Source organism: Amblyomma mixtum, chromosome 1 (genome assembly GCF_055824585.1).
Source record: "Amblyomma mixtum isolate Tamu chromosome 1, ASM5582458v1, whole genome shotgun sequence".
Taxonomy (NCBI): domain Eukaryota; kingdom Metazoa; phylum Arthropoda; class Arachnida; order Ixodida; family Ixodidae; genus Amblyomma; species Amblyomma mixtum.
The window spans coordinates 222,299,991-222,314,248 of NC_143012.1; the positions used below are offsets into that span (position 1 = coordinate 222,299,991).

Below are 14,258 nucleotides of genomic sequence, written 5' to 3' on the forward strand. Positions count from 1 at the left end.
GGGAGCTCCGAAAACACCAGACAAGAGAAAGCGTGTGAAAGATGATGCTGACATTCTGCTAAGTTTTATTCCTACCATGAAAGCCACACTTATGTAGGGCAGTCTTTAGACATATGTAAACAAGTCTTGATGTATGGAGTGAGTGTACAGGGCAGGGCCAGTGGCCATGTATGGTCGGTCGCCTTGTGTTAGAGCACTTGCCGTGCATTCGGGAGGTGTTGGATTCGATCCCCAGTGCTGCCGGGTACCTACTGTCTGTCTAATGTGTACAAGATCTCCGTCAGCCTGGCACTGGGCTCTTCTGGTGTGAAATGCTTGGAAAAGGGCCTTTGATCACCTCTGCCTCCCTCGATGGAAAATCTATCCCTGAGGGACCGAAAACCACCTTGTGCAATAAAGCTCAATGCAGCCCTTTTTTCGGACTGCCTGTTCAAGCCCACAGGGATGGGATTTAAAGGCACAGGTTCTTTTTCCAAGCCATGCAACTTTAGGCAGCCAAGCACCAGTCTGGGCCATAGCTTGTGCCCATTTTTGAGAAAACCGGTGGGTACCTGGCCAGCTGCGGGAGTCGAACCCACCACTTCCCGAAGCGGGGTTGGTATGTTGGTTGTGTGCCAGAAACCTTGTGCAGGAGTTGGTAGAAATTGATTTTTATTGCTCCTTTCAGGCCAGTTTGGCACTGAATGCACTGATGTCTGACGACACGAAAGGTGCTGGCACATTCAGGCCTCTGGACCAGCCCTGGAGAGGTGCAGAGGCTTTCCACTTCTACCTGCTGGCTCAGCGGCAGCTGTATGAAGGTTCGTGGTTTGTAGAGCCCTTTTCTGTACCTGCCTTGATGCAGCGTGTGGTAAAAGTTGCCAGGAGAATGGACGTTATAAACTTGTAGCATGCTTAAAATGATACAGAATGGAAAAATGGAATCAATGGACGGAAATGTATTGCTTTCAGCGAGAGCAAGTTACATTCCTGCTTGCCAGTTGACTAATGGCAGACTGGTGGCATCATCTATCCAAAGGGGGCAGAGTTGTCAAACTTTTTAAGCTTTACTGATTGAGTGACAGGCTGTACCACAATCTTGGTCTATTTTCTGAACATGAATACAAAAATTGAATGTGTTCACTGCTCTGTTAATTCAATATGTAATGTAATGTAGCAAGATAGGTTTATGAAGACAATTAGTGACAGGCTTATTGGTGGCAGCAGTCTCCTTGGGGAACTGATTCAACCACCTCTGTCCTTAATATGAAGTCGTCGGAATGTAGGTGGAGTTTTCAACATGCATTCACTTCCCAGTAACTTACCAGTAACTTTCAGTTGTCAGCAGTGATGCTTCATAAATTTGCTCAGTGTCTTGTTATTTTTGGAAGAAAGTTTGCTAACATGGCTGTCTTAGCCTAGCTGGCATTTGTGTAGCATGAGGCTAGTATAGAGGTGGCGACTGCAACACTTTTTTCTTTTAAAAAAGTTAACCGTTGGGCTAGCTGGTGTTCTGGCGTCACACTCATCTTATTTAGCACAAACCACAGGATGAAGGAAAAGCCGAAGACAAACACGTGCTACTGACAACGCAGGCACATTCTTACAAGAAACCTTGTAAATTGGCAAGCAGGCACGGAATAAAATTTTTGTACTCACAAGTAATGTGACAGCTCAACCAAGCAAGCTTCTAAGGGGCTGAAAAAAAAACAAAAAACATCAGCACGTTGAACCAATTAACCACCTTTTTCAGGCTGTGGGTAACCTTGTGCATGTATGGTACCACCTCCAGCCTCTGTTTACCCTCTGAGGTATTTGCTGTGTCCTTGCTTGTACCGGTGCTCATTTTCTTCTCAAGAATTTCCGCCACTGTAACAGTGGCTGACCCAGGGGAGCTAGCTGAAAACAGCCTGTCCAGTGGATGATCAAAACTTGCTTGCGTCTCATGGACACATGATCTCCAGAGCGTAGGTTTTAAGCAGAGCGTTACATACACACATACACATATTCTTTATTTCTCTAAAAGAGAAAAAGGCCCCTGGGCAAAAAGCTACTTCAGATTAGCTTGACTAGGCCCGGGGCCCATTACAAGGCAGCAGGGCATACAGAATTCGGACATAATAAAGCACAGCATCAATTTGACCAAGCACTGCAATTTCGAACGCAAAAAAAAAAAAGACGAAACTTATAAGGTTTTTTTACCAGTTAAATCAAATTGAACATGGCACAATATAACAGGCAAGAAGAAGAAATAAATCAAATCATAATCAGACATCTAGAACACAATGCTACTAAATATTTCTAAGCGACAGACATAAGTACAAAATATGATGTTCACTATGAGATAATAGAAATAGGGAAGTAGAATTTTCTGTTTGTGAAGAGACACAGTGAGGATGTGCAAGCATGTACACAAAACAATAGTTAAGAGAAAAAACTGTCATCATCCATACGACTGAGAAAATTTTTGATAAAAACATTTCTTTTACAGCCGGCATTCCCACACCACCATTCATTTGAATTAAGTGTGTTAGGAACTAGGAAGCGCATCATTTGCCTCCCATAGTTTGTGCGAGTCTGAGGTACCGACCATTGGTTTCTTTGACGTGTATATCTGGGTGGGTCTATTTTTTGTAAGGATGCAAGTTTGAGGAGGAATTTGCTGCGGTGGGAGATCGTGGATTTCATAAGAAGCAGGACGTTGTACTCTAACATTTTGTTTACTGGTAGAATATTGTATAGGATAAATAACGGTGGCGTATGTGTCATGTAATCAGCGGAGGAAATAATACGGATGGCCTTTTTCTGCAAGATGCCTCTCTTTAAGATTTTTGAGTTGGCCGAGTTATATGCCAAGAGCTCTTTTTGTGCACGAGGAGAATATGCCCAGCGTATATGCCTTTCCTTGAATTTCACTTGCTAATCCAAGAACTTGAAGTGTGTCTTCTTCTGGAAGCTGACAAGTGAAAGTTAGCCCTTTGCCATAATGTTTAAAATCATGCAGTACACTTTTTTAGTGTAATGTAATTATAAATGGAGCACTGCGTGCTCACAACGATGAAAACGTTCATGTAATGAAAGACTTTAAGGTCGTTATTGTTAAAGTTGTTAAAGTTTTGGATTTGCATTATTTGTGAATACAAAAAGCAAGGCTGTCAAAGGAATCTTTAAAAGTGTTTTGTTGAGTGTGCCACGAACGTCGTGTATGATATCTCCCTATCCTGTGGCAGATCATACATCAGCCAGATGAGGCGATACATCAGTGACCGACCCGGAGCGCACACAAAAAGTAGTTAATAAGGAGGGCATGCACCTTGTTGACCATTGCATTTCTTGCACTGATTGTGAACCGTGCTTCTGTGACGTGAAAATTCTAGGCAGAAGTAAGCAAAAAAACTGCTCGTGAAACCTTGGAGGCGTTTTTCTGTCAGTTTATCAGTTTTATTTCATCAGTTAACACTCTACAATGCAAAGATGAAGTTACTTTCGCTCCTGGTACGAACCTTCCTGCTAGCCAGTTTACAAGATTCCTTTTAAGGGTGCACCTATGCAGGCGTACATATATATATATATATTGTATACAGGGTGTTTCACCTAAGACTTTCTGCAATTTTTAAAAATAAGCTATTTGAATTAGATGCGCGCTTTTTCTGGCTTAGCATTGTCATTGGTGTAGTACATCATAATGCAGCTAAGACGTGCTAACTAGCAGGCTTGTTAACCAATATTTAATAGTTAACTTTTAAACTATTACCGTTGGACTCCTTAATTATTGAGAGGCATGTAGCCCACCGTAAGTAATGTCCATATCCGTTTTTAGAATTTCGAGAACGCGATTATCATCGGCGCTGTGGCCCAACAAATTTTGGCTATTTCGACGAGTTAGGTTCACTGGAGAGGTTGCTTTGCCTGCAAGCTTCTCAAACCGCATGTATTTTGGTGCGATGTAAGCAAAATTTGTTAGGCCACAACGCTGAGGATAATCGCGTTCACGAAATTCTAAAAACGGATATGAACATTACTTACGGTGCACTACATGCCTCTCTATAATTAAGGAGCCCAACGGTAATAGTTTAAAAGTTAACTATTAAATATTGGTTAGCAAGCCTGCTAGTTAGCACGTCTTAGCTGCATTATGATGTACTACACCACTGACAATGCTATGCCAGAAAAAGCGCGCACCTAATTCAAATAGCTTATTTTTAAAAATTGCAGAAAGTCTTAGGTGGAACACCCTGTTTACTCTCGTAATGAGCACGCTCGCATAGTGGTCCCACTCCCCATTTTTATAGTTGCGAGTTTTCTTTTTTTTTTAATTGTTAGCTTTTCGTAGCATGTTCCTCAGTTTTCACGCCATTTGCAGCGGAGACATTGGCAGTGCGCCAAGAGACTGTGTGCTGATAACATCACGGCGTGTTGTTCATCATTTAACGAGAGCTCCTGCGAGGGTATGGCGCGCTCGGCAAATTCAATGGCTTGCTCGGTGCTCTGCTGTGTAGCCTGTTGCATTACTGTGTGCTTGGAAAGCTGGCAAGCTCTTGGGCATTGGAGAGGAACATAGCAGTTTAAACTGGAACGCTATAAAACATCATCGAAACTGAAATGCTACGTAGGAAGCAGAATCTTCACACCTCAAGTGGTTTTGGGAGTGAAAATGCTTAACCCCCTCGCCGTGGCTAAAGCTTAATATAAGCATTCACGTAACGCACCTGTAACCGTCAAGCGAGTTTTTCAAACCTCGCATAAAAAACATGCATTTGACCTTCAGGGCTGGTGTTCACCGTGTTTGCTTTATCTCACCACAAACTCTATCACAAAATCATTGGATCGCACCTTGATGCAGTAAACACCTTTCGAAGTGAATAATGCTGAACATAGACGACATGAACGCATCGGACTGCGTGCTTTTTTTTTTATGATGGACGGATGAGCTGGTGGCAGGCGGACATACATAAAATTTAGACTCTCCCAAAAGAACCTTAAAACATTTTTCCACATGATGAAACCTCTCTCCAAATTGATGTCAACTTTTCTGGAAAAAAGTGGGTTCACTATGCGAGTACCGTATTTTCTGGTGTATAAGACGCGTTTTTTTTTTTCAAAAATCTGGCTGGTGCGTCCTATACAAGGGTGCGTCTTATATGCGAATTTTCCGTTTTTTTTTTGCGAGTTCAGAAATTACTCAGGTTCATGTTCAACCTTTTTTCACCGAAAAAATATTACTACCAATAACGCAGTTGTAACATGGTTAATACTTCAATACGGGGACCGCCGTGCGCAACTTTTTTAGGTGAACTTTATCATGAAATGGCGGGGTTGACCACTTCCGGGATCTTAAACACGCGGCCGTTTCGGAGGCCCCAAGCAAAGATAATGTGAAATGACAAAAGATGGTGACAGTCGCGCTTCTCGCCATTGTCAAGACAAGCCAAGAGAAGCCGATGTTTTTTTTTAGTCACCCTTTGCAAGTACGTAGTGCGAAGAGAATGCTTCAGACGCGTTGCCTTTTCGATAGCGCATCCGAAGATGAAGACTTTGAAGGTTTTATGTAAAAATAAATTGTTATGGACATAGAGTTCTTTCGCTTTTTTTCTTTTGTGCTAAAACGTGGGCTGGTATGGCGTGAGTGTTGCATTTTTCGATCACTTAGCGTTGCTTAAGAACTTCTCACACGTATGGTGCATTTTGCGATGGTCGCATAAGCATGTTTAATTAAGCCTCACTAGCCTAACTGGGTAAATGGGGGTGCGTCTTATACACGGGTGCGTCTTATATACCAATTTTTTCAATGACACCCTGCATATATGGCGGGTGCGTCTTATACAAGGGTGCGTCTTGTACACCAGAAAATACGGTATACATTTCACTATATATGGTATGCATGGTTCTAGCTTTTTTTCCAGTGCACACTTAAACCAGCATTTCTTCTCCTTTCTTTTTCAAATAGGATTTGTTGATGCAGCTATGAGGACTGCTTTAAATTTGAGGGAATATGAAGATATCATGGATCCTTCAGAAATATATTCACTTTTAGGTAAGGCTATTTTTTTCTGATATTTGTATTGGATTGTATTTCTGATGCTGGGGTCTCTGATCTCTGCATCTTGTTGAGGCTGAGGCTCTGAGAGCACAATCAGATTTAAATATTAGAGAAATTTAGTCAATTTTTCTAGTGAAGTGAAATCTTGTTAATTCAACCAATTTTTTTTTTGTTTATGAATGCATGTCCTAAAAGTTTACAGTGGTGTTTCAAAGGGCAACTGAACACGTTTTAAAATTCAGTGAGCTTCAAGGGATTGAATGTGTGATTGTTGCAGGTAAAGAATGCCAAGTGTTTAAAAAATTTTTTCCACTGTCATTTGAAATGATGACATAATCGTGAATAAAGCGGCGGTGACATTCAGGCTTCTCCGAAACACAGGTAGGATCTGCATGATGATGTCATCTTAAGCATGGTACATTTCCAACGCAGAAATGCATCCTTAAAAGAATAAAACAAATGCCAGTAAAGGCAAGACCTGCTCTGTGCTGCTTGATGACATTCAACGAGGCATGACTGGCCATGGACGAAAATCGGGCTTCCTTCAATAGATGACACTGTGTGGAGAAGCCTGAATGTGTTCATGGCTTTAATTGTTGATTATATTGTCATTTTAAATGCTAGCATAAAAAACTTGGCATGCTTTACCTGCAGGCTTCATACATTCAAACTCTTGAAGCTCATTTAATTCTTAAAAAGAAAATGGTTCAGCTTCCCTTTAAACATTTGTAATGTTTCTTGTAATGTAATGTAATTCTTGTAACTGCATTTGTAAGGGCATTTCATGCGACTGCACAAATGTGGACTACTATCAACACCTTTCTGCAGAATTCCGTGTTAAATTGAAACATGTCAGATAATCAATACTTGTTGAGGAATTGGTTAGATAATTGCAGAGCTTAGTGGGAGAGAGTGGTTTTGATTAGATGCAACACAAATGTTTGGGAACTTGAAGTCTGTTTAATGTAATGAATGGTAGCAGCTGTTCAGCAGTCAGTACAGTGAAACACCTGTTCAGAATGAAAGAAATTATTCACTTTTAGGCACAGATATCTGTGCCCATGGGTAGTGCAAATCTCTTGGAAGTTGTGAGGGTCAGGCTCAATAGAAACTATCAAGCAGTTAGTAAAGGGTGGGCCGACGACGGGATAGTTTTGACCTTGGGCATTGGTTTCACAGCACTGACCAGTTGCGCCAATCGCTCCTTTGGAACATGCTCCAAGGCCTTTGCGAAGCTAGAGTCCCTGACCTCCCTTAGTCCAGATGAAAGGCAGGCATTCCAGCAGCTTGCAGTGGATATATTCACCAAGTAAGTCCATCTTCAGTGCCTTTTTTAATGTAACACCTGTGGGCTCTCTTGGTGTCAATGAATGATTTGAAACCGAACAAAATAAGGCTGCGTGGCCATGTAGTTTTACCAGTTTCGTTGTTGCTGTGGTGTAGAAATAATTTGCATGTTTCAAGCACTGTGTAGAAACCTTCTGCGTTGCGAAGATGCTTAGTGAGACATCTAGGCATTTGTGTTGCAGTTTACTTGCGAGTTTTTTCTGATGGCAGAAAATGAATAAAACTGGAGGAGTTCTGAAGAGATTCTGAAGAGTTTAGAGGTTATTGGGCACAGATAGCTTGGCAGGTGCATGACTGGAAAGACTGACGACACAAGGGGTTGAAGAGTGTGGTTTCTGTAGCTGCACGTCTTTTTGTGATCGTCCATGGTTCACTTTGAGATTAGAGGTTAGGTAATTTTTAAGATGGGCAGGGCATCGATTTGGAGGTGTGAATGCTTTTCCGCTTTTCCTTTTTTATATTCCTAGTTGTCGCAAGGTCATTGCCCTTATCAAATTGGTTTTCTCAAAGCGTCCAGCAGCCAGCAAGTGATGAAGCTGTGTCGGAAATGACACTGCACTAAGAACAGTAGGATCAAACAGAACGTTACTTGGAGCCATAATTTCAGCTCAGTACACGCTAATTTTCTATTTTGGAAGGTGCATTTGAACTCACTTCTTACCATGGAAGCATTAACTTGGTCATTCTCAGATTCACAATACTGTTTCCTGCAAAAAATGGCGTTTGCACCTTTTTATTGACGTTCGTGCTTTAAACAAGGCCTTCGTGAAAAGTAGCTTTAACCTTCGTGTTTATGGTTCGCATGTTTATGGTTCACGTGTTTATGGTTCCCAAAAGGATGTAACACTAGCATAGAAAACAATACAGCTGTCTCTTGATACTTGTGGGCATTCTTATTGGTGAAAACACTGAGCATTGTTTAACAAACAAAAAAAAAGTTGCAGCTGCAGTCACTTAGCTCCCCACTTTTGTAGTGTGCAGTCATCACACTTAATTTTCACTTTATGATTGTCACTGTTTGTATTGTGCACATCGCCTTTATGAAAGAGTTGCCATGGATTGGAAACGTGCCTTGGTTTTTCACACCATTGCTGAGTAATAACTACTAATGATGGAATGCCGACCACCTGGGATAGTAAGCTTTCTCTGCATGTTCAGAAAACAGAATCCTTGTCAGTTCCTCTAAAGGATGGTGGCCAGGTTTGGATATTTTAAAATACGCCAGCACATTGCATAGATCTGGCAGTTTACAACCATTTTTTGCAAAACCTTAGAACTGTGGACATGGTTAATGAAGGTGAAAATTCAAAATAAAGGCCACCCACACCCCTTTCCAACATGGTCAATCTCTCTTCCTTCGCTGATGATGGTGAAAGTGCGCTCATCATCATCATCATCATCAGCCTGACTACGCCCACTGCAGGCCAAAGGCCTCTCCCATGTCTCTCCAATTAACCCGGTCCTTTGCCAATTGCGGCCACCGTATCCCGCAAACTTCTTAATCTCATCCGCCCACCTAATTTTCTGCCGCCCCCTGCTACGCTTGCCTTCTTTTGAAATCCACTCCGTTACCCTTAAGGACCAGCGGTTATCTCGCCTTCGCATTACATGCCCTGCCCAAGCCCACTTCTTCCTCTTGATTTCAACTAGGATGTCATTAACCCGCTTTGTTCCCTCACCCACTCCGCCCTCTTCCGATCTCTTAACGTTACACCTATCATTTTCCTTTCCATAGCTCGCTGCGTTGTTCTTAACTTAAGCTGAACTCTCTTTGTTAGCTTCCACGTTTCTGCCCCATAGGTGAGTACCGGTAAGATACACCTGTTGTATACTTTTCTCTTGAGGGAATTTAATTGGTGTACCATTCTAATAGACAAGGGATGGATCTCCCCAGTGTCTGTTTGGTGGCGCTCTGTTGTCCTGCTCTTTACGTCCACAACTCGTCTTTAGCACGAAGAAGCCTCATCTTTTGACACCTTTGTGTTGTATTTTATTTTAATTTCATTTATCTACTGTATTTTTGTACTGCAGCTTTGTCATGCTTCTCTACACACATAGCCGCAAATGTGCATTTTAATCCACTGCCCACATGTTACCTTAGATACGTTGGGTAGTCATGTTTTACCACTGGGTGGAGTTCTGTTGGGATCTGCCCAGTCATGGTGACAGATGTCAGCAAGCACCCTATGTTGTTGACTTTTCACGTTGCTTTGCACACCAGTAGTCTACGTTAGGAAAATTGCAAACTGCAAAGTTGGTTTATAACTTACGGGGAAAGGAAAGTGCGCAGTAACTGCCTCGTTTCTCAGTAGAGACCTCACCTGTGCTGTGAGGGAAGAGATGAAGGAGGGAAGAAACAGAGGAGCTGTAATGGTGTGAGTTCTGGATTACTAATAGGTGCTAAATTTCATACACATTGTGTTTGAGTAAAACTAGAGTGATTTGTTCTTCCTCATTGCTTGTTTTTTTTTTTTTTTTCAGGCACTCGAGAAATGACTCAAGGGAGGTTAAGAATGAGTGCCCGAATTGTGAATCTGCTGTGCCTGAATGGTGAGATGTGTTCTCATTTTTTTTTCTGATATAAAGTCGCTCTGCATTTGGACCTTACATGCAAGTTATCGAGGAAAACATTGGGGCAGTTAGTTGTGTAATCGTGTGTTTCACTTGCCAGCAGTGGCACAAAATAAAAATAGCAAACTGCCGCCTAATTATTTCACTTTTGACGTTTACTACTTTCTAATTATAGTTGACTGCGTCCATATCATTCTAGCACTGTGCAGCGTTGTTTGTGCCGGTGAACAGCTCCATTATATTAGTGGCACTGAAGGTTGCTCTGGCAAGACATAGAGACTTCTTAAGGTGGGATTTTGCTTATTGTACTGTGCAACATGTTCTTCATTCCTTTCTTTTGGACGATCGAGAGGGAGGTGACCAATTCTCGAGGATACCACCGTGGTTGCAGTTGAATGACGGGGTTGCTAGACCCTCACCTCGCAGGTTGTCTTTACAAAAAGTGATTTAAAAAATACCATTACTTTTACTGCTCGGTTCGATTCTCCAAGCAACATAAAGGACAGAAACAGCGAAACATTCAACTTTATTTCCGTATAAAACGCAAATAAATTCTTGAAAGAGCAAAAAGAAAAGTTCGCCTTCACTGCAAAGCATCTGCTGCTGTTTGGCTTCGCTGTGCAGCATTTTCGGGAGCTTGCGGTTGCGTCTAAAGTGTTTACCTGGAAAGGTCACTTCTGTACATCGTTGTCTTCAAGAAATATGGCCGGAGTTAGTATAACTTTTTCTAAAGAACCAGTCTGGTAGCTACAGGGTTGGACTTGTATGGTACTTCTAAAAGCATGGTGCCGTGCACAGCATCACACCACAGTTGTCGTGCCACGATCGGGTTCCTTTTTGGTTGCTTAGGTTTTGATGCTCTCCAGCCGCTTGGAGCAAATGATGCTGGGATGTGTAGGCACCGTAGAAAGTGACACCCATTGAGTCGTGGTGCCAAATTGTTGAGTACCATTCGTTATATCAGTTGCGAGGCTAAAGGTTTTCATCAGTCATAATGCCCACTATGTTAACCATGAGGTCCAGATACATCTTCTTTTGACCTTTCAATAAAAAAGGGGGAGGTGAAGGCGACGATCTGGTGGCATTGACCATCACTCGCTGTTGACGTGCTGAACTGTTTTGGTCGGCTTCGAGATGAAGCGCAACAGCTCAACTGCATCACTTTCACTCCCAGAAGAGAAATTGATTTCGTTTTCTGAATCTGAGGAAAGGTCAATAGACCTTTGTTTTGGCCTGTTTTTTGGGAAGACACATCAACACGGCAGGCATCACCACCACAGGCTGCCATCCCTAGTTGCCTGTTATCTGCGTTTAAATTATTTTTGACCATATTTGGCGGCCTATCAAGCTTGGGTTGTTTTTTTTTCTGCACTGCCGTATGTTGATGACAGTGTATACTGCAGTGAGTGCTCGTTAATTTGAACTCAGTCAATTCGAAGTGACGCCCAAGTACTAGCATAGCCTTGTGCATTTCAGTGGGGCAAATCTCTGAATAATTTGAACATGTCGGTATCCACTATGGTTAAAACTAGGGGCCCCTGGCTCACATCGCTCCTTGCAGACAGAAGTCGGCCCATAGCCCTTGGTTTCTGTGGCTGTTGGCTTCTGTCATATTTATAACGAGCCCCTCATTCCCCTTCCCTTGTTTGCTTAATTGCTTAGCGAGGGCCTCGGTTCTGGCAGCCTTGACGCCATAGGAAGCATAAGAGGGTTCTCACGCAGCTTCCACCCTCTCCGTTCGATGACGTTCTATGTCACACCTGCGGTAACTCAGGACGTTCTACGTCCGCCGCTTATGAACGTGTGTGGCGCTGATGAACACTCTCAAGGTTAGGTTACTTGTAAACATAAATACCCCCGAAAGCAGAAGATTTGACAGCCGTCGCCGTAGCTCAGAGGTAGAGCACCGGACGCGTAATTCGGAGGTCGTGGGTTCGGATCCCACCGGCGGCATGTGGTTGTTTTTTCTTCTGGTTTTCTAATAAATTAGCTTTAAGCGATAACACATTCAGTAATATTCTAAATTGATCAGCACCACAAAATAAATAAATAAATTAAAAATCCCCTGTGCCCCTTGTTGGCTTCTGTCATAGTTATAACGAGCCCCTCATTCCCCTTCCCTTGTTTGCTTAATTGCAAATTTACTACAGGTTTTCCCACTGAATTTAATCCTAGTGCCAGCAGAAATAATCTGAGCACCGACAGATATAATCTGCCTGCCATGTAATTTAATCTCAGTGCCATGCACTTAATCCAAGCGCCAGCATATTTAATCCAAGCGCCAACTCAAACAATGCCAGTGCCAACCAATTTAATCCCAGTGCCAACGCAAATAATACAAACGCGAGCTGTTTTAATCTAGGTGCCAACCAATTTAATCCGCATGCGTAAAACGAATGCGGTTGAAGATTCCAGAGCGCAGAGCACGAATGCCAGAATTAAAGCGAAGTTAAGATAATTTCAGAGACCATGCAAGCCTGTGAGTCACATTCTCATGAACTATTTCGTTTTCTTCGCATACCTTGCAGCATCAAAGAGCCACTAGCAGCTTTTAAACCTCAGTATTTGATGCAGCTCTTGCGGCTTGTGACTGTCGTGTATTAATTAGTTGGGTAAGCACTGCTGATTATAGGTTGTCTTATGCGCTGAATCTGCATGCTAGTTACAATGACGGCATTCATGCTGTTTTCATATTGCCGGCCGTTTTCATGCAACAGGTGCGAAATGTTTTCGGGAGGCTCTGATAAAGATTCAACACCACTAGCAGAAATAAAAAGGGAGTAGTGTGATACAGAGTTCTTCCAGGGGGGACGAGTCATAGAACCGGGGTAACGGTTCTTCACTTTACGGTTTATTTAATTTCAAAAGGAAAAGTGAGCGAAGCTACACCGGAGCTTACAGCCTAGGTCAAGAATAGCTACTGGCGGCTGCCTTATAGCGTTGTTAACAATCTAGGTTTATACAAGCACAGAAGGAGCGGTCTTTGAAGTGCAGTTTTATTTTCTGTGGGACATTAGGTGGCGCAAAGTGTGACCTCACACTTTTTACATGCCATCTTCACGCAAAGCGGCTGGTATAAAAGAAAAGTTATGGCGGTCGAAAGCAGCGCACTCTACTCGCTGCACTTGCTGCATACAGTGTCGAGCAGCGTCGAGCAACAAACTGCGCCGATGCTCCCTTTTAGTCAGTCCAAGTCTCTCCGCTCGCTGAGGAAAGCTTTGACTTCAGACTTGAACTTCGAAAACACTTCCTCTATAGGGTTAAAAAATGGGCTCTAAGGAGGCGGCCTCTTGATTGAGTGCAGCTGACTGGCCATGATTGCCTGTTCCGCATGGCTGTGAGCGGGGGCATTATCAAAAATAAAAACGGCTTCTGAACCAGGCTCCTCACTTTCGACACGGGCTGATATATCGCTCAAAAATTCGTTAAACACGACCCAGTGAACCTTGTCGACTGCCGTCCAATGTATGACACCATTTGCTGACATACAGGCGATAATGTTAAGGTCTACGCCTCTGGTGCCAGTCGTCGTCTGCACTGCAGGTTGCGCCTTAACCGCACGGCTGAAGCTCTTTGAACACCATATGTTATAGTTGGTCTCATCAACGTAAAACCTGCACAAGCAGGGACCTTCACACTGCAGCCACTGCGCATATGCTTTGCGGGTGCGTTTCACGCCATCTCTGTTGCGGTCGATCGGCCTCTAAGTCACCAACTTCATAGAGTAGCCATGCGCATCCAGTAGGCCATCAATGCTACTTGTGCTGATGGCAATTCCGGGCAATTCTTCTTCCACCGCCTGCTTTATTTGCTTTAGCGTGAAAGCAGGGTTGTTGTCCACAATATTTTTGAGAGCCGCTACAACCTCATTTCCGAATTTCTTCGACGTTCCGCCTTTCTTCAGCACCTCTCTATCGGTAGCTGCAATGGACCTTGCTGTCTTTAAATTGATGCCCAGCGTGTCTGCCATTTTTTTCACATCTCCTCCACCCCTTGACACATCGAGAATTCTGGCCCTGTCATGTTCAGAGACTTTGCTGTTCTTTCTTCTTGGTGCATCTGGGGGCTTGAATGGCGGTCCTCGCTTTCGGTGTCCAATTAGGACGTAAGAGCACGGCTCATCGGCTTCCATGGAAGAAAATACTGCGCGTTAATGTCCATGCGAGATGAAGGAAAAGTCGTACACTGTCACCTGCTTATAGTATACGAGTGCGTACCACAACAGTCCGGCTCTACTCCTTTGTGCAAATGCAGCCACAATGCGGCACACACAAAGCCGTCTGCTTTGAAACTTTCTTGTCTTCAGTGTTTTTAACAATGC

At 43.1% G+C, this 14,258-nt stretch overlaps 1 protein-coding gene across 1 annotated transcript in view; it reads left to right on the forward strand.

The window, feature by feature from the left end:
• Positions 1–14,258, forward strand: part of Oseg4 (intraflagellar transport protein Oseg4) — a 68,297-nt gene that overhangs the window by 48,214 nt on the left and 5,825 nt on the right. Inside the window, exons 29-32 of the mRNA XM_089564243.1 lie at positions 668–800; positions 5,927–6,013; positions 7,199–7,328; positions 9,848–9,916. Coding sequence (XP_089420369.1) covers positions 668–800; positions 5,927–6,013; positions 7,199–7,328; positions 9,848–9,916 — 419 coding nt within the window. The remainder of the gene's footprint in view (positions 1–667; positions 801–5,926; positions 6,014–7,198; positions 7,329–9,847; positions 9,917–14,258) is intronic.